Source organism: Coffea eugenioides, chromosome 6, assembly GCF_003713205.1.
Source record: "Coffea eugenioides isolate CCC68of chromosome 6, Ceug_1.0, whole genome shotgun sequence".
NCBI lineage: Eukaryota > Viridiplantae > Streptophyta > Magnoliopsida > Gentianales > Rubiaceae > Coffea > Coffea eugenioides.
The window spans coordinates 53,141,653-53,168,251 of NC_040040.1; the positions used below are offsets into that span (position 1 = coordinate 53,141,653).

The 26,599-nt window shown below is 36.7% G+C and overlaps 6 protein-coding genes across 11 annotated transcripts; 1 reads left to right on the forward strand and 5 right to left on the reverse strand.

The window, feature by feature from the left end:
• Window positions 1–1,317: 1,317 nt before the first annotated feature.
• LOC113774430 (GDSL esterase/lipase At2g27360-like) lies at window positions 1,318–7,133 on the reverse strand. Its single transcript, XM_027318968.1, has 6 exons — window positions 7,107–7,133; window positions 6,873–6,941; window positions 6,270–6,365; window positions 6,083–6,154; window positions 1,771–2,032; window positions 1,318–1,583 (listed from the first exon to the last, which is right to left on the reverse strand). Exons 1-6 carry the CDS (start codon window positions 7,131–7,133, stop codon window positions 1,318–1,320), a joined length of 792 nt encoding a protein of 263 aa, XP_027174769.1.
• Window positions 5,718–9,924, reverse strand: LOC113773325 (pentatricopeptide repeat-containing protein At1g28690, mitochondrial-like). 6 transcript variants are annotated; one of them, XR_003468808.1, is made up of 3 exons: window positions 8,142–9,924; window positions 6,270–7,084; window positions 5,718–5,750 (listed from the first exon to the last, which is right to left on the reverse strand). XR_003468808.1 is itself a non-coding variant. In XM_027317944.1 (2 exons), the coding sequence occupies exon 1, from the start codon at window positions 9,735–9,737 to the stop codon at window positions 8,154–8,156; it is 1,584 nt and encodes a 527-aa protein (XP_027173745.1). In that variant the 5' UTR covers window positions 9,738–9,924; the 3' UTR covers window positions 5,932–6,365; window positions 8,142–8,153. The 6 variants fall into 6 exon arrangements, 3 of the variants coding, with proteins under 3 accessions (XP_027173745.1, XP_027173744.1, XP_027173743.1); XR_003468807.1 differs by lacking the exon at window positions 5,718–5,750 and having other exon boundaries at window positions 5,932–6,365; window positions 6,873–7,084; XR_003468806.1 differs by lacking the exon at window positions 5,718–5,750 and having other exon boundaries at window positions 5,932–6,365; window positions 6,786–7,084.
• A 931-nt stretch (window positions 9,925–10,855) lies between these two features.
• On the forward strand, window positions 10,856–13,178 carry LOC113775085 (hexose carrier protein HEX6-like). Its single transcript, XM_027319822.1, has 3 exons — window positions 10,856–11,127; window positions 11,477–11,799; window positions 11,936–13,178. Exons 1-3 carry the CDS (start codon window positions 10,998–11,000, stop codon window positions 13,007–13,009), a joined length of 1,527 nt encoding a protein of 508 aa, XP_027175623.1. The 5' UTR covers window positions 10,856–10,997; the 3' UTR covers window positions 13,010–13,178.
• On the reverse strand, window positions 13,000–17,949 carry LOC113775084 (pyruvate decarboxylase 1). Its single transcript, XM_027319821.1, has 7 exons — window positions 17,062–17,949; window positions 16,156–16,319; window positions 15,067–15,628; window positions 14,417–14,505; window positions 14,152–14,269; window positions 13,721–13,909; window positions 13,000–13,502 (listed from the first exon to the last, which is right to left on the reverse strand). The coding sequence occupies exons 1-7, from the start codon at window positions 17,521–17,523 to the stop codon at window positions 13,332–13,334; spliced, it is 1,755 nt and encodes a 584-aa protein (XP_027175622.1). The 5' UTR covers window positions 17,524–17,949; the 3' UTR covers window positions 13,000–13,331.
• Window positions 17,950–21,692: 3,743 nt separating this feature from the next.
• Window positions 21,693–22,861, reverse strand: LOC113775748. The gene is made up of 2 exons (XM_027320743.1): window positions 22,506–22,861; window positions 21,693–22,103 (listed from the first exon to the last, which is right to left on the reverse strand). The coding sequence occupies exons 1-2, from the start codon at window positions 22,622–22,624 to the stop codon at window positions 21,980–21,982; spliced, it is 243 nt and encodes an 80-aa protein (XP_027176544.1). The 5' UTR covers window positions 22,625–22,861; the 3' UTR covers window positions 21,693–21,979.
• A 1,960-nt stretch (window positions 22,862–24,821) lies between these two features.
• Window positions 24,822–25,899, reverse strand: LOC113776137 (CDGSH iron-sulfur domain-containing protein NEET-like). The gene is made up of 2 exons (XM_027321233.1): window positions 25,498–25,899; window positions 24,822–25,141 (listed from the first exon to the last, which is right to left on the reverse strand). The coding sequence occupies exons 1-2, from the start codon at window positions 25,695–25,697 to the stop codon at window positions 25,039–25,041; spliced, it is 303 nt and encodes a 100-aa protein (XP_027177034.1). The 5' UTR covers window positions 25,698–25,899; the 3' UTR covers window positions 24,822–25,038.
• Window positions 25,900–26,599: the final 700 nt, after the last annotated feature.

Below are 26,599 nucleotides of genomic sequence, written 5' to 3' on the forward strand. Positions count from 1 at the left end.
AAGAAAAATAAAATTACAAATAGGAATAAAAAAAAATAAAAAAGGATATGCCCACCATCTCTGGAAATTGAAATTATGAAGATAAATAGCCAGCTAGGAATAATTATGATGGAATATTTAAATCCCACCACCAACAAAAATAAACACCTTAAAAAATATAAAAAAATTCATATTCGAAGAATTCATATTGATTTAATTCTATTGGCTGCTCCAATGCTCGATGTCTAGATATATTGTTCTCTCTTTAACACCTTCTGTGCATAAAATATTACAATATTATGCTTTTTCTATAATGAAATTAAGATTATTCAAAAATTTTGGCTAAATTCTTCAGATTTTGAGTTATAAATTATCTAAAATAATTCAAAAAATATTTTTAAAATATTAGAGCAATGGTTTCAATGTAAATAATATTTTCAAAAAGCCACTTTTAAAGAAAAAATTGTGATATTAACAATCAACATTTCACAAAAAACCTTACAAAAAAAGAAATATAAAATTTTGGGAGAACACAATCACGTGCAAAACACATAAAATATTACTATTTACTTTCAAATGTAGTAAAAACAAAACATGTTCTTGATGTGAGTGGTGATGGGGTGGATGTGGTGACGCTAATGTCAGTTCTGATCGGCTAAAACGCTAGTGTTGGACAACAAAGAGGGAACTAGAAAGAAATAAAATGAAGAAAGGAGCATTTATAAGGGAAACTGATATGCAAGACAAGCTAACCAAGTCCCAAATTAGAGTCATCAATTTTTGTAGAGTGACCTTTCCAAAGTCTTAGCCAACGCAGCTTAGCCAAGTCGATTAGGAAGGACATCTTAAAGTCCCTCTCGGACATCATGTTGAGGGTTTAAACCTAGGTGCTTAGTGTATATATGGGGAAACTCAGCTTTTCTCAAGCTTCATATGTCGGATGATGACTAAAAAAATTGTTGTCCTCAATATCTTAGTCCTTGTCAAATTGATGATTGTTCATGGAATATGTTTGAGAGGACACATTTAGTTTATAAAGGAAAAAAAAAAAGATCTCAAGCGACCGCGTTAAACAATTCAAATCTTCTGGTTTGCCTATTGAACTTTCTTATGTCAATTTACCATCGAAAATTTTTTATCTCTTTTAATTATACTAGTTAACAAATTCAAAGTGATACCCAATTTGTACAATTAGACACTGAAATGTGTTAAAATTACATTAATCGGTTTGAATTGGACAACCCCAACCTGTATTGATCTAAAATGGGCCATAAACCCATCAATTTACTTCATTAAGTAGATGCATCTAAAAAATAAACCAGAAAAAAAAAATCAAATCTAGCCAGAGCTAAGGTGTGTTCCATCATCTCCATCTACCGAGCTAATGCAGGAGGTGTTAATTTGAGGAAAGGTGTATCGTCCTTCTAAAATTGCCCTGGTCATCCATCTATTTGCAGCTTCGGTGAAATGATTCCCATCCCAGTTCACAAACACCGAAGAATATGGACAAGAGGTTGTCAATGGATCGCCACATTCAGCTGTAAAGTTATAATTGTAAGGGCCTCCACCTCCACAACAGGCTACGAAGTTTTTCCCATTGAAACCTGAATCAAGCTCCTTCACATTACTAAGCATTCAGGAAGAATATATGGCTAATAACATCTCCAAATTTTTGGTGATATCTGTAAAGTCAAATATCTCAAAAAGGGTCATGTACTCAATATTCAGGAACGTGTTTTAAAGACCCGAAAAAAAATCAATGAAATGAACAGAGAAGAATGAATTAAATACCATATTCTTGTGCCGAATGATAGAGTTGCACGGTGGAATTGTAATAATCTGCATAGATTATAGATGCATGAGGATGGTGATCTCGAATTCTATTCAACTCCTTTTGAAGCATATCATTGTGGTAGATCATAAGCTCATTCAACCATCCAACGCATCCTGCTATTGAAGGGTGATCTCTATTGAAACTCAAAGGTTGAGGTAAGCAACCAGCTGGGATCATTCCCGGGACCATTATTGTCGTCATTCCGAGCTCGATGAGCTCCTGCATAATGAAAATTCAACTGAGGAATAGAAGAGTAAAATGCAAATTGCTACCCTACTGATTTAGAGCACCCAGCACGGGTATCAAAATTCAATTATGATAACTCCTCCCAATGAAATGTTATCCATTAGATGAAAGGTTGATATTGTCCCAACTTAACCTATGTCTGTTGGATGAAAGGATGATGCTGTTCCAACCTAGGACTTAATGTCTGAGAGAGAGATTTTTGAAGGTTATCTCACATCAGTTGTAGAAGGGATAGGATGCTTGGTTGTAAATGTAAAGGAAAGTCTCACCCAATGAACTAGCTTTTAGGGTGAGAAGACCCAATAGCACCCGACATAATCTGGCCAAAAAACACAGTTAACCTGCTTTTAGAAACTCTACTAATTACTTCTTGCATCAAGGTTTAATAGCCCATGCATTAAATGCAACGTATTCCTGTGAGAGATGGTTAGTGAATGTTATACAAGTTGAATAGAATACTATTATGATGGCTTATTCATTGGCCTTTTCAAATCGTTTTGGTGTGACATATAAAACATAGGTTTGGAGTTAACGTCTATATCAGCTCAGTTTCAAAAAAACATGAAGAGTTAAATGCATGTAATTGTGTTTAAACAGAGAAAATATTTGATAGGAGGTAATATTTTTCCATATGACTGAATAGTGATGTAATTTAAGCAGTTCTATGATGGATTCTCACAATGACAGCCGAGACCATGCCTTGAACAACTAGGGGTACCACCGATTGAATTTCTTCCCTGCTTATTCCTCCAAAGTATTGATGGTTATAATCATTTGCTCCAAATGGTCCAAAAATAACTAATTAATGAGCGTTGCATAAGGTCATTGCAGCCTGCAAATGGATTTTGATAACCTTAGTATTGGTCAAACTATGTAAGATAATTCAAACGTTTTGAGGAAAAGAATTACAATTGTGTGTGATAGAAATTTCTACTTGTACCACTTTTGTCATACAGTTGCTAAACTTTGATCGATTGAGCAAAATATCTCTTAAACAAGTAAATCCCACATGGGTCAGCAAAGATCAACTAAACTAATTAATAAAGATTTTGAAATTATCTACTAAACTAAATCTTCGTGATGGAATAACATGATACTCTTGAGCGTAAAAGGGAAAAAAAAATCAAATTCTAGAAATTTGAAACAAATTCTAATTTCTTGATATATTGGCTCCCTCAATTTCTGGAAGACCGATGTCTTGATATATTGACTGCGTTGGAGCTAGTGTAAGAAAATTGCCAACGACACAAGACAATGAGAGACTACTTAGGGACGAGAATCAATCAAGCCCCAAAGAATAAAGCAAAGAAAGAGAATCAAGCAATTAATTGCTCAAATCGAGAGCAAATTGTTATTCAATATTTAACCATAAAAGGAATATACGATGAAACAAAGAATAGGTGGGTATGAAACAGACTAGATGACAGAATCCATTGCCAGGAGCTTCTTTCTTGTACTCAGATTAGCAAAGAAACGTGTTCCTGTTCCACCCTCCCCCCCCAAAAAAAAAAAGAGAAACATGTTCCTATGTGCCTTAGAGATGTGGTAACTTAATTACATAGATATGCCTTAGGAAAATTTAGACATCTAGTATAGCCTTTGTTGTTCATATGTCACTATGTTTGGGGGTTTTATCCCTTGTACAAGTTTTGTTTTGCTTATTAATAAAATTGGAGTAAAAATAAAAAGAAAGAAAGGAAGGAAGAAAATTTAGACATTTTGAATCCCCGATCATCAGTATTGTTCTAAGTGGGACGAGAAATCTTATGTCTGAAACGCGATCTTATCAAATATACAAAACGTGTATTAAATTTGTAGTGAGTTGTATGTCTCATTCGACAATCCCTAAAACTTTTGTTTTTATCACTTTTTCATTACAATCAATTAGGGAGGAAAAATGCGTTTCTTGCAAGATCTACATTTATTTTTTTTTAATGTCAAAGCAAAATCAAACTAAATTCCCTCTTTAAGGTAAGTGGATAATTGAGCTCAGTACACTGTACACATTGCATTTGACTTTTGCTTCTACCCAACTATGAACATTAATAGACATTAACCCCTCTATAGAATCGCATTAATTCAATATCTTTAGAGAATCGCATTAATTTACTGTCCTTTGATTCTCGTAGATGTCAAGACTTTTTGCTGAACTTGGTGAACGCAATTAATCAATACTAGTTTAGGAGCACTGAAATCATTGTTAGCCATAATGGTGGAATTTTATGTTGATTTCATTCCAAAACTGGAGAACCATTTTTCCAATAAATATATTGATTAATCTTTCTTGCATTGTTTTTTTAATATATAATTTGTGCGGGTATACAGGAATTTGAATATAGATTAAGTATCCTGCATCCAAATCCGTTGATGTCAAGAAATCTTTACACTAATAGTCAGGGAAAAACTTACTTGAAGATCTGCAAAGAATTGGCAGCAAATCTTTGAACCAATTCAGCTGATCCTTCATGGAGTAAGGTAGACTAGTCCTTTTTGTTCATAGAATGAAATATTTAGTACTGGAGACCCTACAACTGCAAAATTCACACCAGAGTCGAAATTTCTGTTGCTTTCATTGTTCTTACCACCAAAATATGTTGGTAGGAGTGGAAGTCCAAAATATTCAGCTACAAAACAGACCGATATGCAAACAAACCATTGCAAAGCAATAGATTAATGGTAACAAAAATATTAAAAAGCAAAACCAAAAAAAAAAAAAACATGGGCTTCAATTCTAGTGCACAACGTATATAGCATATGTGTTGAATCTATACATTAATTAGATGATACAGACCAAAGAAATCTATCATGAGACGACCATCACAGCATCTGCCAGTAGGGTAATGAAAGTAGGTCTCTCCATTGGGTGGAAAGAAAAAATGGGGAGGTTTATGATGTGGGACTAAATGTGGATATAGCTCCAGATAGTTTCCAGCATCAGTCAGTGAATCGCCAAAGGCAAAGATTGATGTATAGCATCCTATCGCATGCTGAGTTGAAGACAATAATGCGAGAAGTACAAACGAACAAAATGTTCTTAGGAAAGAACTTGGAGAGGATGAATCGTAGAGAAATATATTCACTGCATTTTTTCTTGATTTGACCATTTTTAATGGCCTTGTTAATACTGAAAGAAGTGTAGAGGGTTAATTTCACTTCAAACAATTTGATTTAGGACATGACTATATCCACTTCAAACATAGTTTTAATGTGTTACTATTGACAATGATTGCCTTTCCAAATATGTGTTACTAGATATTTTGTATTTCTCTAGTTTTGAAACAATGAAATATATCTCGCCAAGATTGTTGTAGACATCAAGATTTAGTCCTTTTCATTTCCTCCAACAAAATGTTTGGTTAATTTGTCAAATAAATGCCAAACTCTGGATTATTAATGATGTTTAAATTTTGGTTCACACTTCAAGAATATTTAGAAACTAGTTTTAAACAAGTTTCGATGCACAGGTATCATTGGGGAATAGAGTATCCATTCATGGAACAATTTCAATGATTTAGGAGTGAGAACTTTCTTCCATTTTTGTATTATATGACCGAATATGATTTTGGATAATACACTAATTTCTCCTCCATTGCAGTCTTCTCTATGCAATATTGTGTTTGGAACTAAACAGTTGACTAAATAGCAAACATCAGATGCTCCTCCCTTTGGTCCCTCTTTCCGGTCCAGCTTACTGATAATAAAAGAGAAAAACAAAGTAATATTAAATTGCAATACCAGGACAAATATAAAAGTATCCTTTGTATTTGGCGGTATACAGAGACAAAAGTTTTAAAAGGTAAGAAACTAATTGGTGAATTTAAGGAAGGAAAATATGTTAGCATTAAGAAGGTCATGAAAAGAAAGATTTCGCGATTCAAGAGTAACTAAACAAATCCAAATCACCCAATCTTGAGTATAACGTACAAGAAACTACAAATTTTCGGAGAGGTAATCAGCTAATTTTTTATTCCCTGCTACATTTGTCTCTTGCCCTAGCTACAAGTACAATAAACAAAACTTTACAAAGAAGACCCATATGTTGCCAATGATGATGAAGCTGTGTTCAGCATTATAATAATCTGGACGGAAGATAAACTGCATGAAGATGAAACTTTCAATTTTCAATCAACTCTTCTTAAAGCATTTTTGCTTTGGTACTCACTAAGCTTGTCTAACCATATAATGAAGTCATTATAGGATGTATATTTACACTTAAAAACTGTGTTGACCATTGAATTGATGAAAATGACCGATCTGGAACCAACCATGGAACCATGATCCTCACCATGCTAAGTTCAGCCAGCACCTGTATCAATTCAATAAACAGTAGATGTGGTAAGCAACTTGATTGACTACAAGTAGGTATTGATTAAATGAATAGCCAATTTGAATATCACTCCGAGCAATAACTTTTTTGTTTCTCAGTGAAGGTACAAAAAGAGTTCTCCTATTATTTCCTTTCCAAAGTGGAATTAAATTATATCACTTTGTTGCTAAGAAGTTGCCACACCAAATATAAACCAGAATAAGACGGAATGATGATTCCTGTACATAAGAAGCGATAACTAAATCACCCATGCATATCATGACATTGGAAATTTTTGAATGACAACGAAGAATCTCCTCCAAGAAGAAGAAAACGCTGAAAAGAGGACCATGTTATTGTTGTAAAAATTGCTAAACATAGCCTTCCCTTGGAATTAAATATTGTGCAGTGAACACAGACCTTGCTTTGACCAGATATGGATTCTTATTGCACCATTCTTGCTTTCCCCATCATCCCCTCTCAAGAAAAAGAAAATTCATGTCTTACTTGAATATCATTCTTGACAACAATCACAGAGCAGCAACGTCCATGAACCAAGTTCTTCATATTCTCCAACTGTTAGCCAAGGCATTGAATCAAAAGTAGGCAAGCCCATGCGCTAAGTTTTTTGTAGGTTCTTCCTTGATTGTTTTCCTGTTTATAATCAGTCCAACTGGCCTAGAAACAAAGAATGAGTAATTGTGAAAATTCATCACAGCCTGCAAACGGATCATTAATCACCTCATTAGTTAATCTCACAAATGTCATGGCAAAGATTTTCATGACACAAAAACCAGGATTGCCTCAAACCCGGCAGAACCTAACTCCGGTATTATCAAACTTGTGTCTCAAAAGGCACATGCTTAACCTTTTTAACTTGAAACCCATGCAAAAGATTGGAACAAATTTCTAAACCACTCTAGTTGATCAGTTGAAGAGTTACCAAATAATGTGTATTAAATTTCCCTATCTACACGTACATGGGTTGCAACATCAAATACTGGATTCCAAAAGTAAAAAAAAATTTCTTCTTGCGTCCCTGCTACCAAAACATGTTGGTACAAGTGGAAGTTCAGAACGCTCTGTTGGAAAAGCAATCCAGTAAAAATCAATTGCTTCACATGAAAACATGATATGCAAAGCACAAGACGTATGTTCCTTTGAGACAAGAAAGTACAAGAATATAGATATCTAACGTCAGTGGACCATCATAGCATCTACAACGACCAGTTCAGTGATGTAAGTAGGTTTTCACCACAGTGTGAAAATGATTTGCATCTGGGATTTAAGTTTGCATCAATGAAGGCAACCACTGATTTGTACCACCAAATGGCAGAGGTCAACATGAAAACATTGACATGATTCAAGCTAGGTTCAAACTTGTCCAGCATCATCAGATATGTCTTCCCTATCCAGGAAAATTGCATGATTGAACAAATATTGAAGGAATTGGTTTCCTGTCACTTGTTCAATGCTGGGCAATAAGGCTATAGGTTTCAGGTTCTCTACAAATGAACTCAGAGTGCATAAGCTTTTCAATTTTTAGGTTGTGCTTTTTTCCTTGTATTTTCCTGTTATCATATGTCAGGACAAGCAAAGGGAGGACTAGGACATGTTTATGGTTGAAAACTATCAGTAAGTCTGTCCCTAAAGCAAGTTAAAAAGCATCCATGGTCAGTTAGTTTTCAATTTAGAGATCTCAGAATCATGCATAATCTAGCAGATCAACGAAATGCATAAGCATGAAGTTTAAGACAACATTTGAAAACCTTTTACCTTCATTTACATCTATTGTCCAGCATATAAAGCTTCTAGACTATCACTGCCAAACCAACTAAACCCAGTGCCTTTAGATATTCCTCTTGTCTTCATTAACTCCCTAAGCTCAGTTACATTGCTCCACCTCCCAGCTTCTGCCAAGGTATTAGATAATGCAACATATGCCCCAGGTCGACTCTCAGCATTTAATTTGAAAAGTTCATTGGCAGCTAAATTTGCCATGTCCACATCTCCATGCAGCCTAGAACAACTCAGCAGAGCAGCCCAAACATCAGAATTAGGATTTTGAGGCATCTCCATAATAAATTCCAAGGCCCGATTAAGAGTTCCTGCACGGCCTAAGAGATCAACCATGCAGGCATAGTGCTCCATCCTTGGTTTCATCGAGTAGTCTCTCTCCATGCGGTAAAAGATCTCCCATCCTGTTGCAACTAGTCCGGCATGTGCACATGCAGTAAGAGCACTGAGAAATGTAACATAGTTAGGCTTGACCAAGGGATCTAACAGCATCCTATTGAACAGCTGAAGTGCTTCATTTGGAGCACCATTTTTCCCATAACCATCAATCATGGAAGTCCATGAAAACACATTCTTTTCAGGCATATGATCAAAAATTTTTCTTGCGTCCACAGTTCTTCCACATTTTGAATACATATCAAGAAGAGCGCTCCCCATTTTTATATCAGTAAACAATTCAGTCTTCATAAGTTGCCCCTGAACCTGCTGACCAACTTCAAATGCAGATATTACAGAACAAGCCCCAATAATGCTTGCAAAGGTTGATATTGTGGGCTTAAATCCTATCCTTTGCATGGCAATGAAAACCTGAATTGCTTTCTTGGCAGTTTCAATCAATTTACTGTAACCCTCAATCATTGCATTGAAAACCACCACGTCTTTTTCCACTGTTTTGTTGAAGACGTGCTCAGCATCTTCGATAAGACCCTGGTTCATGTAACCAGTGATCATAGATGTAGAACAAACTACATTCTTCTCCAACATCAAATCAAACACTCTCCTTGCATAGTCCAATCTCCTACTCTTCACGTACGAGTCAACTAAAGCCGTGTAAAGCACATCATCACCATCAACACCAGATTTTATTATCTGGGCATGTACTTCTCTGCCCACAGTCTTGGATCGCGACAATACACTTTCAAAACTAGACCCCTTCAATATCATTGAAAATGTAAACCCGTCAGACTTTTCACCCGAAAACGTCAATTTTCTAAACAAATCAAAAGACTTCTCAACGAGCCCATGTTTTATATAACCTGATAGCATGTAGTTATAAGAACTAAGAGTTGGCTGAGGCAATTCATCAAACACTTTCTGCGCATATGACAAGCTAGATGATTTCAGGTGAAGTATGATGATCTTGATGGAGATGTTGCGATTGGGCTTGAACCCAGTTTTAATGATGTGGGAATGAATCTTTTGGCCATGAGAAGGGTGGTCTGAGTTGATGTAGTGTTGCAGGACAGAGGAGAGAGAAGTGGATGATGTTAAAGGGCTCAAAAGGTAGTTACAATCTTTTGGTGGGAAATTCGAGCTTGATAGGATCGGGGTTTTGAATTTCGCACATTTTGACATTATTCTGGTTGCTGCACAATTGCATTGAGCACGCTAATTCCATCAACAGTATGTACATTTAGCTCTTAAGCCCAAACAATTTATCCAGCATAATGCAACGAATGTGTCGGCCATGAGAATATGCAGCAGTAGGGGTGTTAAACTCAACTCCCAGGTTCTACGAACACATCTAACCTAGCAACTTGTCAGAGTCTTAAAACTGATGGGATAGGTAGATTCAACAGGTCAAGAAAAACTACGCAAAATTTGGATTCTAGTTCTTTTGTTTGTTTGCTAGAAGAAAAACAGAAAGGATTAGGAGAAGTTTTAAACGGGATGATACCTAAATAATCCCAAGTTTAAGGGGGAAAAATATTTTAGATTCTTTCTAATAAATGGTTACAATATTTTCTCATTTTCATTGCGTCTCTTGCATTTATAATACTTTTTCTACGTAACTTTAATTTTATAATAATCAATTGATATATCTTTTAATCATTAATAATTAATAAAGCTTGAAATAAAAGCATATTTGTTAGTACTTTCTTTCTCCGTTATATATTTGAAATACATATTTGTTATACTATATTAATTGCCTTGAACTCAAGATAATGCTCAGAGCCGTAAGCAGGAGAAAGGATAATGTTCTTCAATTAGGTAGCTAATGACTGTCTTTCCAATAAGAGATTTTCGTTGTTGTACTTGTACCATGTGCCATAACTAATCGTATGAAACTTTTCAAACTACTAATTTTTCACTATATTGGCTGATGATAGGAGGGAAGATCATGTATGGAATGGATGACTAAATATCAAATGCGGGGATTTCTCTTACCAATAATGGATGGAAATCTTCCCTAATTGGTGCATTTAATTGGCAAAGATATTATAGTCAAGAATCCTGCATGTCCATTCTTTTAGATAACGTTTAGTGAATTGATTCCTCGGGTTACCTTGCTTGTGCTGAATATTCCTCAATTCCTCATAGCTGACAATGATGGCCATATAAGCCTCCAATAATGACAACCAGCATTCCAACATCACATGGTTACCAAAAAGTCAAGAAAAGATAATAAATTTTGAAATTGTGGATTGGAAAAATACTATACTCATCTCAAGCAAGCAAGCAAGCAAGTTGGACTTGTTGCTGTGTCCTTCTCTGGCTCTATTTCAAGTTGGAACGCTTGAGTACAACAGTACTCCTTTCAATCCCTTGAGAATAAGGCAGTGGCAGAAGCACCTGCCGGAACTTGTTCTGCTGCAGATAATTTTGGAAGAGGCTATGGCTGTGGGGTTGGCAATTACAAGTGATGGAGGAAACTACAATGGCAGGATGACACCGTTCGTGGTCTTGTCTTGCATGATGGCTGCCATGGGAGGAGTCATATTTGGCTATGATATTGGAATTTCAGGTTTCTTCAGTAGCAATTTTGTTTCAATGTTTCATCGTCGAGAACAAAAAAATCTTTGATGAAATGATGCATGAACAAGTGTTGAGTGAAGTAGGCATACAGGTGTTGAGTTATATTCCAACTTTTATAGTTCCAACATAAGAATTTCCTATATTTTTCGTTAATTTCTGGTAAGTTTCGAGTCTTCTTAGAGATGCAAAGAGTAAAATTCTGTGAAGGAAGTTTTGTTGATAACTGATAAACTAATTTGATCCCCAAATTCTGTGAAGGAATAAATGTGTATTTGTTAATCATTGCTATGAACTTGTTGAGTGATCAGAAGTCCTAACTTGTTTTGGCAATTTTGAAGGCGGGGTGACCTCTATGGAGCCATTTCTAAAGAAATTCTTCCCAGATGTCTACACTAAAATGAAAGAGGACACCAAAACAAGCAACTATTGTAAATTCGACAGCCAACTCTTGACGTTATTCACCTCTTCACTCTATCTAGCTGGCCTCGTTGCTTCATTCTGTGCTTCATCACTCACTCGAGCTTTTGGGCGCAAGGCATCGATCCTTACTGGAGGAGCTGCTTTCCTTTCTGGAGCAGCTCTTGGTGGCGCTGCATACAATGTGTACATGATTATATTTGGAAGAATTTTGCTTGGAATAGGTGTTGGTTTTGCAAACCAGGTGGGATGCATCAGCTGTCAGTCCTTCCGCATAATAATAAAGGAAACAAATGAGCTTATGAATGGGTCTAGTTCAATTTATCAATCTTAATTTCTTTTCAGCTTACACGTATACGTTGTCCTCTACCAATCTTCAGGCTGTTCCACTATACCTGTCAGAAATGGCGCCAGCCAAATTCAGGGGAGCAATCAACAACAGCTTTCAACTAAGCATCGGCATTGGAGCCTTAATAGCCAATTTGATTAACTATGGCACTGAAAAGATAAAAGATGGACGGGGATGGCGAATCTCGCTTGCTCTGGCTGCGGTCCCAGCATTTATTCTGACTCTAGGTGCCCTTTTTCTTCCAGAAACTCCGAATAGTATACTTCAGCACAGCAACAATCATGAAAAGGCCAAGAGGATACTGCAAAGAGTCAGAGGCACCGAAGATGTCCAAGCAGAATTTGATGATCTTATAAAAGCTGGTGAGATTTCTAAAACCATTAAGCATCCTTTCAAAAACATCATTCAGAGGAGATACAGGCCTCAACTTGTCATGTCAGTAGCGATACCATTCTTCCAGCAAGTGACGGGGATTAATGTGATCGCTTTCTACGCTCCAATACTTTTTCGCACAATTGGCTTGAAAGAAAGTGCATCACTCTTGTCCGCTGCAGTGACTGGATCTGTAGGTATTTGCACCACCTTCATATCAATGTTGGTCGTTGACAAAGTTGGCCGAAGGTTTCTGCTGATAAACGGTGGCATTTGTATGTTTGTCATGCAAATTTTAGTGGGGGGAGTTATGGCGGCAAAGCTGGGGGATCATGGTGGATTGAGCAAAGGGCATGCCTTTCTAGTTTTGGTGTTGATCTGCTTATATGTTGCTGGATTTGGATTGTCATGGGGTCCGTTAGGATGGTTAATTCCCAGTGAAATTTTTCCTCTTGAGATACGATCAGCTGGACAAAGTATCAATGTTGCAGTCAACTTTTTGTTCACTTTCATTGTTGGACAAACTTTTCTATCAATGCTTTGCCATTTCAAGTGTGGGCTTTTCTTCTTCTTTGGAGGCTGGGTTGCGCTCATGACCGCATTTGTTTACCTCTTATTGCCAGAAACCAAGAATGTGCCGATCGAGCAGATGGAAAGAGTTTGGAGGAAACACTGGTTTTGGAACAAAATAGTAGAAGTAGACAACGAAGTGATCAACAAGACTGAGGCCTAAAAGGATTCTCTCAGAACCCAAACTGTTATTCACTTGAATCAACATGTTATCAATGCACCACAATTTGATGTACTAAACGCAAATACTCATTTTGCTTCAGTTCGAAATACAATTTCAGAAACATCAAAAACTCCGCCGCTAATGTACAATAAAATTACAATATTGCATATACAGGCGCTTAAACATTCTTGTTAAGCACAACATAGCAATTGGAATTGCTAAAGTTCTTATTTCTACTTCTCCAGCATCTCCATGGACCAAAGGTAATGGCAATTCGGATGCCATTGTTAAGTCTTTTGCCATTACTACAAGTTTCATGCCGCTATTGAGGATTAGGAGGGCGGCTATTTGCATTAGAAACACGGGATCCCCATTCAAGCAATTCTTTGCTGGTGTCATCTTTGTGAACCAGAACCTCAATAAAGCATAAGGAGTCCTTATGTGTGCCTGTTGCCGTTGCAATTGCTTCTGTCAGCTCATCCTCAGTTCTCACCTGTTACCAAAGAGACCATCCGTGAGTACAAGGATATGGAATACCACTTCCACTAGTTTAGAGAGTAGATGTAAAATCATTCTAAGAATCACATTAATTTCATCAAGCTGTTGCTCACCATTAACTAGAAATTATACTAATGTTGAATGTTCAGTTAATGTTGATCATAATTTTAACTCAAAAAGTAAGGCAGTAGGTATTTGTCTGTTAAAGCTAACCTTGGCAGTCCAGCATTTGCCTTCACCATTGTGGATAGCATTCACAAGACCCGTGTAGTCCCAGTTTTTTATGACATTGTAGGGGCCATCATGAATCTCTACTTCAATTGTATACCCTCCATTGTTGATTAAAAATATTATGCTATTTTGCCCACATCGCAACATGGTTGAAACATCCTGAGCTGTCACCTGTGAAATGAATTAAAAAAAAAATTGACTCAGCATTCTGTTTTTCGCATTGGTCTAAAGCTTTTTGTATATTTGGAATTTGACAAGATGAGCACACTTTTAGATGGAAATGTCATTGCACTAAACCTAAGGCCTCAAGTGCCCAAGAAGCTGACTATGAAGACTAATTGTATAGTGCCATGCCTTAAGTTCATAAATTCAGTTTGTTATGTCATTTGAACTAAAATCAATCTTTCTCTGACCTGGAAGCTCCCATCTCCAATGCAAGCAATAACACGTTTGTTTCTAGCAGCCTGAGCATAACCTAGAGTTGCACCCACCGACCACCCAATGGATCCATATTGCATCTGGAATTCATACCTGAACAGACATAATCACATAAAAAAACTGTTTTAAAGACAGTAAACCTAAATCTAACCAAAAACTCCTCTAAGTTGTGAAAATGTCTTGAAACACAGTACTGTAGAGTAGATGCTGAATCCAACTTTGCAACAGAGTCAAACTTACCCACAATTCTCAGGCAGCCGAAGCTTTTGACAATTGAACCATGAATCTCCTGTCTCTGCAATTACCGCAGTTTCTTGACTCAACATTTCCTGTAAATGAGCTTGGTTAAGTCAATGCAAGAGGCATGCCAGTGTCCTCTTTTCCAACAAACATTAACAGTTTTATATATAGGTATTAACACTTGATAGTACAAGAGTTAATTACAAAAAGGGGCCACTGCCCTCATTTCCTTCTGTGCTGTCTATCAGCCATATTGGGAAATTTTGTTCCCATTCTACATCATGCACTAACTTTCCAGCAAACTGAGCTAGTGCATGCCAGTGTCCTGCTGATGCTAACATTGTTAAAATTCTTTGAGATGAATGCCTACATATTCTAGCATTTGACATTTAAGATTGGAGCTTCTTGCATAACCTAAAAAAGCAAAATTATTGTAGATGGATTTGCATGAGTATGATATCAACAAAATCTGTATCACAATCAACAGAAAATCTAATTTAGCATTCTTCTTAATCATCGTTCGGTAATTATTGATTCTTAATTGTGTGCTTCTCATGAGTTTGATTATGCAAGAATTGGATCTTCTTCAGAACTGCACAAATAATAGATGCACATGAAAAGAAGTAGAGAGTTGTGCATAGTATTTGTACCTGAATGTGCTTGAAGAGGATGTTTACTCTAAGAGGTTCATCCTTCCCGCATGTGAGAGCAACTCCTGGAGGGACATATATCCTGCGAAAATTCTCCATGGCAGTGCTGTTTTTCTTCAGCTTTTTGGCCAGTGCAGACAAGAATTCCGTCATGAAAACCCAGCCAAATGAAGGCCCATTACATATAGTAACACGATTGGGTTGTACACTAATTAATTTCTCTTTTTTGATCAACAAAGAATACCCAACTGAACTGTAGTCATTGAAGATAGGGCCAACAAAGACATATGCATCAGCAGATTCTACTATCTCCCCACAGAAGCTACTGCTGACTGCTCCCCAGTATGTTCCAATAAAATGGGGATGGTGCTCTGGCACCAGCCCCTTGGCTGATGGCATAACAGCCACAGGGTAGCCAGAAGCATTAGCGAACTCCAAAAATGCCTGCTGTGCCTTTGCCACCCTTAGCTTTGGGCCTCCAACGATGACAGGTTTCACAGCTTTGTTCAGAAATTCAGCTGTTGCATCAACTGCTGCTTCCAATCCCAGCTGATTGCTAACCCTGCAAGGAGAGAGATTCATGCAGTAGATAAGTATTACAACTTCTTAAAATCAAAAAGAGTAGAAAGACTTGCAAAGAAATACCAACATACTTTTAAGCGATATTACAAAGATAGCAACTATATTTTGCATTCAAAGCTGTTTTAAGTTTTATAAACAGAAAAGTTTATAGTCAACGAAATTACAAAATGCAAAGTGCAGACAAAACAACAAAAAAAGACAGTTTCCATGCGTTCTTCCTTGAATATGATGAAGTCTAGTTGCCAAAAGTCGAAAATTAACTGTCACAGAAACAGACAGATGATATCCAAAAGACCTGAAAATCTCAAAGGACAAAGTGCCACCAATCTGAAGCATTAGCAGCTTATCTGATTTAGTTGTTTTTCCTACGCAAACACATATAACAAATTATCTACTTCGGATCAAGTGAAAATGTTCATTCTCCAAGACTAAGCAAATAAAAACGCTGTCAGAAAACTCAATGACATTAAACTCCATGAAATGAGGAACTACAGAAGAATAACATACTTTGGTGCAAGAAAGAATGGGACTGGCTCTCTTGCAAAGGTAGGATGAGAAAGTCCAGGCAAATTACAACTAATGCTAATGTAAGCTGGTTTACTTTCCTTCAAAGCAGTTGAAATTGCTGTGTCAATCAACTCATGAGCATCATCCAGGTTGTTCACCACTGCCTGTCACATTACAGTTTATCAATCTCAATTGGCAGTATAGCAATAAAAACACCAGTCCACATTAACATATTTCAGCTGATTGAACACTGCAATAACACCCAACCCAAGTGGAAAAATAGCAGATACTTTCAACATGTCAACTCGATAGCTCAAATTGGGTATACCATTGTTCCAACAAGATATGTACAACTCTCTACAAATCAATTGCATAAAGCCACCATACCATCAAATATTAGGGTACTTCAATCTTGTGTTAATAATTCTATTGGACTTGAATGGGTGATAATTGGGACCTCTATGAATTTTAAATGTATTTTGCTAGAACCCAATTTATATCAATAGTTGTTTTACTTTCAAGGTGAACGAAACCTTCATAGCCAAGTCACAAAATACATTACATTATATTACCAACTGCGCTCGCCCCTTGCCTCTTTCAATCACCTATCACATTTTAAGCATAATCTATCATAAGATTCTTCCTTAAATTCTTTCCCCGCCTGAATTACATCTCAGCATGGCAATAATCAAGGTTTTTAACATTTTGTTTTTCTTGAATTATCAATCTTTGTATCTCTTTTCAATTTAATAACAGTTTCAAGATCACAATGTCACAAATTACCGGCTTATCTGTAATATATCTTATTTTTCGAATAATGATATGCAAACAAAAATTAATAGTTCTACATTTTAAGTAAAAAGTGACTCATGAGGAAAATAAGAAAAAATGTAAAGACATCTTCACCTGAATACAAGTAACTGTCTGAAAGCACCGGAGCTCCTGAGAGAAATCGGGTAACCCAATAGTGTGATGCAAGATCCGGTTGGTCCCATAGTCATTGGAATTGGGCCCACCAACGATACATATGACTGGCAAATTCTCACTATAAGCCCCAGCGATTGCATTCAACACACTCAGCCCACCCACAGTGAACGTCACCACACACGCTCCGACTCCCTTGGCGCGTGCGTAGCCGCCAGCTGCGTATCCAGCGTTCAGCTCATTACAGCAGCCGATCAGATTCAACTCCGGCTCGGCTATGAGATGATCCAACAGCGCTAGGTTGAAGTCCCCAGGAACTGAGAACACGTCCTTCACGCCAATCTGCACCAGCCGCTTAGCCAAGTGGCTCCCAAGACTTCCTCCCGCTGGAGCCTGAGCTGAGCAAGCCGTGATGCCACTTCCATGAATAGCTTGAATTTCCATTTCTGTCACGTTTCTGGACTTTTTTTTTTTTCAAGAAATTGTTATAAACTTTCGGGGTTTTCGGTTTAAAAGAGCTTTCTGGTTTTAGGTCGCATGATCATGGGATGATCATGTATTTATAGCTTGGCATCATAGCAGCGTCTTTGTTTGTGGGCGGTGGGATGGGGGGGGGGGTGTTGAAATTTGAAACTGGAGACTGGAGACTGGGGAGTGCGTGACCGTGTGTTGTGTTTGTAAGTTTTGGTGCTTTTGAAAGACTATGGGCAATGGTAGGCAGGAAGTCAGCTGCACAAGAGGATTGGATTGTATTTGAATGCTGTCAAATAGTTGTAGTATCTAGTCCGTATTGACGCCTATGAATTAACCTAATATTACACATCTTTGTTATAGTAGTAGTGATTCTGGAGGCGACAAAAAGGCAGGTTCGTGATTTGATGAAATAATTGTTCATAATTTAGGAATAGGTGTATAGAGCTGGACTTTAGAGGAATGTGAACGTTAAAGTGGTTTGAAAACCTGAGGCAGCCATGGTTCATTGGATTTGGTTCACTTGATGGTTTTAAGAATTTCTGGCAAGAGGTTTTGGTATAGATGCTGTAATCAAGTGGGCTGCATAGATTCTTGGTGTTGACTACTGACCACAATCCCTATAATATGACAAAATCTCTATAATATTGACCAAATTCTCTATAATTGTCTGCCGAGGTTGAGTGGTCTTCCACGTACATCCCTTTTACGGTTGGAATGTCGTATATTTGGGGAGATAATTTTAGAAACCTCCCCAGCAGTTTTCCGTAATAGCACTTACCACATCTATAATTTTGAAAATTTCTCTCACACCCCTTGTCAGTATGACAAGACAAGAGGTCTCCATCAGAAATAGCCAATGGGATTGCAGGATTTTTGTATTGTGGAATAGTCGGAGACAGATTCCTTTAAGCCTTCCCAGAAATAGCTATTGGGACGGTAGGATCTTGTGAAGGGCGGATTTGGCTCTTCTCCCCCATGGATTTTCTCTCCATTTTTTGTAATACACGTATGAATGAATGCGTGATACATATTTTTATTTATTAATAAAATTTAAAATTAATTAAATTTAAAATGATTATGTCTCTTTTTAGTAAAAGAAAAATATATGTCATACATTCAAATATATATTATGAAAAATAAAGAAAGAATTCACCGGGGATAAGTCAAATTTATCAAGGGTCGCTATATTTTCTCTGTCTCGCACATGCAGCCAAGATGGGTTACACAAAAATAATTGCATTGGTGCACTCGTCTAAATAATTGTATGCAGCAGAGAGCTTCAATAAACATCGTTAAGGCGAAAGGAATTAGGGTCTAGTCCCTTAATATTTTCCATCCTCGTATGATCGAATCGTAGTATATCATGAAATTAATAAACATGTGTTTCTTGTTAAATATGCGATGTTTCTCTTGCGCTTTTACCATTTACTCGTATACATGATTTTTTTTTCCCAGAGCGTTTGAGGAAGATTTCAGAGGAATGTCTCTAGATAAAATTCAATTTCAATTCTCAAGTAATTATTGCAATTGCCAAGCCATATGTTTGTTTTAGGCCTTTAGCATGACTAGATTTTGGGTGTCCACGTCCTAATTTATGTATAAGAAACTTTCATGTTTTCATCCATGATGATACATGCTTTTCTTACGGGTTCTTACCATAATTGTAAATTGTAGATTTGAATCAATTTGATTTGCCAAGATTTTGTCAAATTTTGATCTGATTGGATTGTCTTGATCATCAACGAAACATTCTTTACCATCTCATTTCCTTCTTATATCATAGCCTATATCCGTTCCTTATATACCATTCTGAAGGCATCCAAATTCTTGGTTTCTTGTTAGTTTTGTAGCAGGGTCATGAGATTTAAGGCATACAATTCTGAGTTCAGAAATGATCATCTAAGTAATTTTCCCTCAACTCTCAACACTTGGATAACTGTTGGTAACTCTAGTTGGTTTTGGCATGATGGTTCATAGTTGCCCTTGTAAACTAATCTTGTCATTTCCTTGGGCCTCGTGGCTGGCTAGATTTCTGGACATTGGATTCCAAGGCCTGTAAAGTTTCTTCAGCGCACATGCTTTGCGAGTCACCAAACCTTTATTCCAGCCCATGACGATTTTTACTTTGTAGTTTTAAAACGCTAGAGCTCTATAGGCCTATAGTTTCACTTGGGATCCTCGGTGACATATTTCCAATGCCAATCCAATGCCACTTATAGCATTGTGCCAAGTGTCCTGTTATTATTTGTACTTTATTTTTTTATAATTCAAATTGGTTTGGTTTAACAAAATTTTCTTAACCCTCTAAACCTTTGAACCAAAATTTAACTAACCGGTCTAATTTCACTTGGGTTGCTTTTGTACGGCAACCACTGGGGAAAAAGAAAAAGATAACCCTGCCGCACCGTTACTCTTCCATATCTGGAGGCCTGGGATTTTGTTTTGATCGCGTGGGTTCCAATCACGAGTTTTACAAATGCTGAAGAATTTGCTGGTGGATTAGTAAGCTTCACCTTGGTGACACGAACGTAAAGAAAAGGCATTTGATCCACGAGATCAAAACCAGAGCTGCGGTGGCATTGGAAATATGTCACTGAGGATCCCAAGTGATAGTAGAGATGGTAATTTATCCCAAGTCCTTGAAACATAGTTCAAAAAAATTGGCAACAACTTTTCTAGGCAATTTATACTAAAAACCTCACTCTTAAAAAAAAAATTAAGAAAGGCAGCTTTTTTTTCCCTTTCATCTTTTCTGTTTTTCATTTCAGAGAAGACAAACAATAAGATATTAGAGAATGTTTCAATGAAATCATCAAATATCAAAGACGCAAGGGAGAACCTTAAATACTGAACTAAATCGCCTAGTATCTATTCATCTTCGATGTGCCCAACAAATGGCTTACGATCACTTGCAAAATACGGCTTCCAATTTGATACAGGAGGTCGATGAATAACTTTGACTGCCTGATGTTTAAAGAATTATACAAGAATACGATATTGTTAAAAACGGCATTTTTTTTTAGCCCAACATTATTACAATTGGTCCTATATTGGAGGAAAGGGGAGGAAGATGGACCTATCTAATCTATTGATGGGCTCGAAAGGAGCTAAGACTTTGTTTGATCACTCAATTCAGCACTTAAATTTAATCGATTGAGATGTCATTATGTTTAGACGCGTTTGATAATAAGAAATTGAACATATGAATTAGCTAAGTGGCACTTGCTCCAAAAAATAAATGAAAAACTATTCACTTATCACTTAATGTGATATACACTTAAATATATCAAATTTAGTACTTAACAACTCAATAACTTAATATATTAAGACTTCAGATCTCAGTGTCAGTACATAACAATTCAATAATTTCAAATTTAGTACTTAATAATTTAATAATTTAATGGATTCATACTTTAGATTTCAATTTTATCAAACGCATCCTAAATAACATTCGACCATGTTTCAGAAAATTTTGGAGAGAAAATGCAGTTAAGAAGATTCAACCAGCTGACCTATGCCCCAGGAGGGAGGCCAACTGAGCTTTAAAACGAGTTAGGTGGCTTTCCCTTCGGTCTATTTTTTTTTTAAATAGAATTTGAAATATAAATTTTATATATATATTATGTATGCAATTGTGCTAGTATATACACTAATAATCTATATAACATTAGCTCTTAAAAAAAAATTTTGACCATTAAAAATTACAACTTGATTCAGTCAATGGAAGCAATTGCCTCTAGGAAAAGCCTAGGGTTGCAAATTGATTTCCTCTCCAAGTTCATGGGGATCAAGCTTAATTTACACTAAGTTCTTCAAGCCAAAAGATTCAAGTTTATATCTAGTTGTTAGGCAATTCTTCTTCTTTATTTGTTCAGTTGTCTGCACAGCAAGAAACAGGGGTTACCTCAAGTTTTCTTTAGCAGCTTCCTACCCCTTATCCTCAAGAAATAAAACCACACTCATCTCAGAAAACGAACACCGGCCGTTGTCAATAATTATTAGTTGTAGATCGACAGGATGGTCCCCCGCGAATAGCGTGGACAAGTTTCATGTCCCATGTGATCACATCATGAATTCAAGATAAAATTTGTCGGGGTCACACGCGTCATGTCACAGCTCACCACATTGACTAAGAGATAAATTTTTATACACCACAAATTATAGTAAAAGAAAAAAATTGTACATTGATAATTGACAAAGAATCATAAAAAGAAAATGGGGTAAAACTAAAGGATGAGGTTCAAGAAATTCATGAGCATCTAACTGATGTCTGTGTCCAGTTGATCTGAGTTTAAAGAATTCAATCAAGAAGTCGAAAAATCAATAAAGTTATCGTACACTGAAACCAAGAAAGACAGAATCTTAGATGAGTTTCAACTTTCAAAACCTACTAAAAATCAGGGCCAGGTTGAGGAGATTCAAGCCTCTAACAAGGGATTTGCTTCGTGAACCACTTCATGATGGAGAATGGAGCTTTGATCAGCCCAAGCGCCAGCTCTATCACCACAGTTACACAGATGCAGCATGGACATATGCAACTTATGCATATTCTGCATCACAAAATTTCCAATAAGCAATTGGTACAAAGAAAGAAAAAATTTTAAATCCTACAATAATTCTTATGACAAAAACCCAAAGAATTGAGGGCAATGGCTATAATTAATAAAACTCAACTCTAATTCAAGCCCAGAAAACCAAAAAAAATTTAAGGAAGAATTTACCGTAACATTAAACATGCTACAACACAAATTTTTGTGATAACATATTATCAGAGAACTGAGGGCAATGGCTCAACTCTAATTCAAGCCCAGAAAACAAAATTTTGAAAAGAATTTACCTTAATCCTAGACATGCTACACAGTTTTTTCTAGGGTGAAGGATTAGATGTGTATCGAGAGTTAAAACATAGAAGGGGGTGATAGTGATGATCAGGGAGGAAAAGATGTACTGACCCGACAATCCAGATGACAACGCCGACGATTGAGAGGAGGCAAGAAATCAATGCGAAGGGAAGGCCCAGGAGAAAGCCGAGAGGGTGACATTCACCGCCTTCACCACAGCAGTCACACATGACTCTGCCTTCTTGATCAAATATATTACTTGTTGATGGAAATCGTGGTTAATCAGCCTTGACCCTTTATATCTTCTTGGTTTTCGCGGAGGAAAATATGATCAGATTTCTCTCCCGGAAATCCTCGGGGGAGCAGAAAACAAAGGATTCCTTCTTTTTCTTCTTGTACGCAACGGCAAAACAGAGAATAAGAAAACAAAGGAAAACACATACACGTTATCTGGCGTCGATGACAATAATAAAATGAGTCACCCTGTTACGTAATTTGTTGTACAGTTCATATTACGATTGCTCCAAAACTTGTCCGTATTTGAAAATACTTCCTTTTTTATTTATTTTATTTTGCTCATTCCTTTTTTAAAAAAAAATCTAAATTGAACTTTAATTGATCTCTTTGATGGTGCGTTGTTTTTTGGAATAATATTGGAGAAATATTTTGAGCGATGGGCTGCTCGTAATTTCTGCACTCTAGTACTATAATAAATGCATTTAATGAGAAAAATTGGTGTTACATTTGTGAAACTTAAATATCACAACCTCATAAATATCAAACTTTGTACGCAATACTCAACTAGCAAGGATATCGGATAGGTGACTGTTAGATCTCTAGTTTGACCCTTCAAACCTAATCTAAGAAGGGTGACCCAACTGGGTCTAGGGGACTGATGGGAACTCAACCACCATCAGATTAAACTAGTGCACCACATACCTGTATAGATTTTTTGAGAAAATCACATATTATGATAATTGATGGGAGGTAAGGTTTGAACCCTTGACCTCTCATCCCACCAAGTCTTGGTGGTGGCTAACAGCAAAAAGGCCGTTGGTTTTATAAAGCTTGAAATCTCCTTTGAACAAAAAAAAAATCATACTTTTAAGATGTATAGGCTATCTAATAAAGTTTCACTACACGGGCGTTTATCTCTCAATATTTGTGGGTTCAATTGTAAGTGTAATTACCTAGGGCTGCAAACGAATCGAGCCGCTCGCGAGCCGCTCGAGTCAAGCTCGAGTCGAGCTCGTTATTAATCGAGCTTGAGTCGAGCTCGAGTCGGCTCGAGCCGGCTCGAGTCAAACTCGAGCTCAGAATATTAAGCTCGTTAACTCGCGAGCTTGGGTATATATATATATATTTTTTTATTTATTCTTATTTAATAATAAAATTACGTATATTATATATTTATTTTTTTTATTTTTTATTTTTATAGTAAAATTACGTATATATCCTTAATATTTTATTATTTATTAAGAAAAAAATATTATTTTATTTATTTTTTTTAAAAAAAATATTTATTTTTTATTTTTTTTCGAGCTCAAGCTCGAAATTTGCCGGCTCGTCGAGCTCGAGCTCGAGCTCGGTAAAATTTAGTCGAGGCTCGGCTCGATTAGCTCAAAGCTCGACTCGGCTCGGCTCGTTTGCAGCCCTATAATTACCTTTTCTTTTTTTTTGTTAATTTGTTGATTGTATTACCTCCACTATGGTTTCTTGTAATCTTATAAGGTTAAAAAAAAAACTATATCATAAATTTCAAACACAAAGTTAAGAGTGCACATACTCAGTGTTGTTTTTTTATGATGAAACTTAGAAATTGTATTATTTCATTTGGAGCAGTATTGATTTACCATACTGGGAAATTGTGAACAGAAGCTGGTGAGAATGCCATTTGGTCTAATTCTTACTGCTGATACTTCCAAATGTGTGTGGCACGAGGTACTTCATGCTGTTGAACTAACAATTATTGCTTTTCCTTATTTAAAATTAAAATGTCCCTTATTTTTCATTTCACTTTCCTTTTGTTTTTCTTCTCTTTCCTTTATTTAAAATACATCATATGCAATACCAAAAGCCTAAATACTTGTTTTGATACCTGTATAATGTAAGAATTCAATTACTTACTTAAAACCAACAATTCTACATTTTTGGAGTTGGTTTTTCTAATTCATCACAACAGTCAATAAAACAAAAAGGGAGAACTGCACAAATAGTCCCTCATATATTGCAAATGTGAAAATTTAGTCCCTCAGATCGAAAATGATCAATTTTAGTCCTTATCAAATAAAAAAGGATCAATTTGAGTCCCTTTTCACTTTTCCGACTGATTTTTACCCGGAATATCTCACGCGCACACCACGTGGCCAACTTTTCAAGGGTAAAAATGCCAAACCATTTATCTGTTGACCAAAACCAAAATGTAAAGGACCAAAACCACTTTTCTGGTTCTGATTGAACTAGTTGAAATCAGAAGGAATTTCCACTACAGGAGTAGAAAACTATCACTTTATTACAACTCCAGATAGAGATCATCATATTGCATTAAGAACATACAAGGATTTCCCCATCAGAACACGATATACTATGCTGCACCAAGTTTGGAATATTCAAGAATGTATAATAGTGCTATATCATTTACTAGTCACTGCTTCTTCACTAGCAGAGGCCCAACATTGTCTCCAGTAGCCTTATTGTGCTTCACATGGCTTCCATCGCATAAAGGGAAAGTCCCAGACCGCCAACACCTGCTCCAACAAGTCAACCAATCCGTCACCGCTCAAAAGAATGTTTACTTTTACTGTGTCATCAAAAACCCCTGGCTATGGCCTGAATTCGCACTTAACATAATTAAATGTTAGGCATTCACGCTAAAATTGACTTCTATCAGTGTTTTAGGCTTAATGCCTAGAGGGTAGTGTCTGAATACAAAGGCCTGTTAAGTTCATATTTTACTTTGAGCAAAGAATGAATCTACAAGGCTTCCAGACAGATTAATTCCCAAAACAAGGGAAAAAGAAAACATGTTTCCCTTCCATGATCCAACAAGGTAATCAGAAAAGTTGGAAGTGATCAAGTACGCAAGAGATGGTAAATGAAAAACCTGCAGTAAGCAGTGAGAGGCTTGTTCAGTTCGGCGATAACAACAGAGTCCACCACTTTGTCTTCGGTCTTCCTGATACCTGGGTTTATGGCTTCAGCCCTCACCACCACCGTTCTCCTCAGCTTCTCTGAAGCAGAAAATGGAGGCCTGCCGTATGAGAATCCAGCAGGAGCTACGCTTGCACTAGCCATGGACGCCATAGCTACGCAGAGCTTTTCTTCTTCTTCCTTATCTCAATTTTAGTCCTTACCAAAATGCCAAACCACTTATCTGGGGTCCTTGGATGGTTGCCTTTGCTTGTTTCCTAAAGAATTTCCTCTTCCTTCTTCTCTTGCTTCTTTTAGCGCGGGGATTTGGGTAATGAAGGACTACGGAATAGAGGATTCTTGGACTCAGTCAAGTCTTCGAGCATCAAGAATTTTAGGAAGTATTCGCCCTTTACATTTTGGTTTTGGTCAACATATAAGTGGTTTGGCATTTTTACCCTTGAAAAGTTGGCCACGTGGTGTGCGCGTGAGATATTCCGAGCAAAAATCAGTCGGAAAAGTGAAAAGGGACTCAAATTGATCCTTTTTTATTTGATAAGGACTAAAATTGATCATTTTCGATCTGAGGGACTAAATTTTCACATTTGCAATATGTGAGGGATTATTTGTGCAGTTCTCCCAAACAAAAAATCCAAATTCAGGATTCCTGGGACTTTAGTCCTGCCAATAAGAAGAAAGACTGAAGGACAAGTCAAGTTCAAGTCTTATTTATCAGACAAAGTTCTCTACAATGACAATAGTAATTCTAAGTTTTTAAATTCGAACCAGATCGGCTGGTCCGACCGATCGAACCAGGAACCGGCCAACTGTACGGTCCGAGTTATCCCTAAAAACCGAACAAATAAAAACTCGATCAAACCAGGTCAAAAACCGGATTTGACTGGAAAAAATTGAAGAATCGGGAAGAACCGGCGGCTGTCAAAGTTCTTTTTTTTTAAAAGGTCAAAGCATTTTTAATATTATATTTTGACCCCTATGTTGTTAAAAATTATTAATATACCTCAAATATTTCATACTTTATAAATATTGTCTTAAAGTTTGGTGTTATTTTTCAA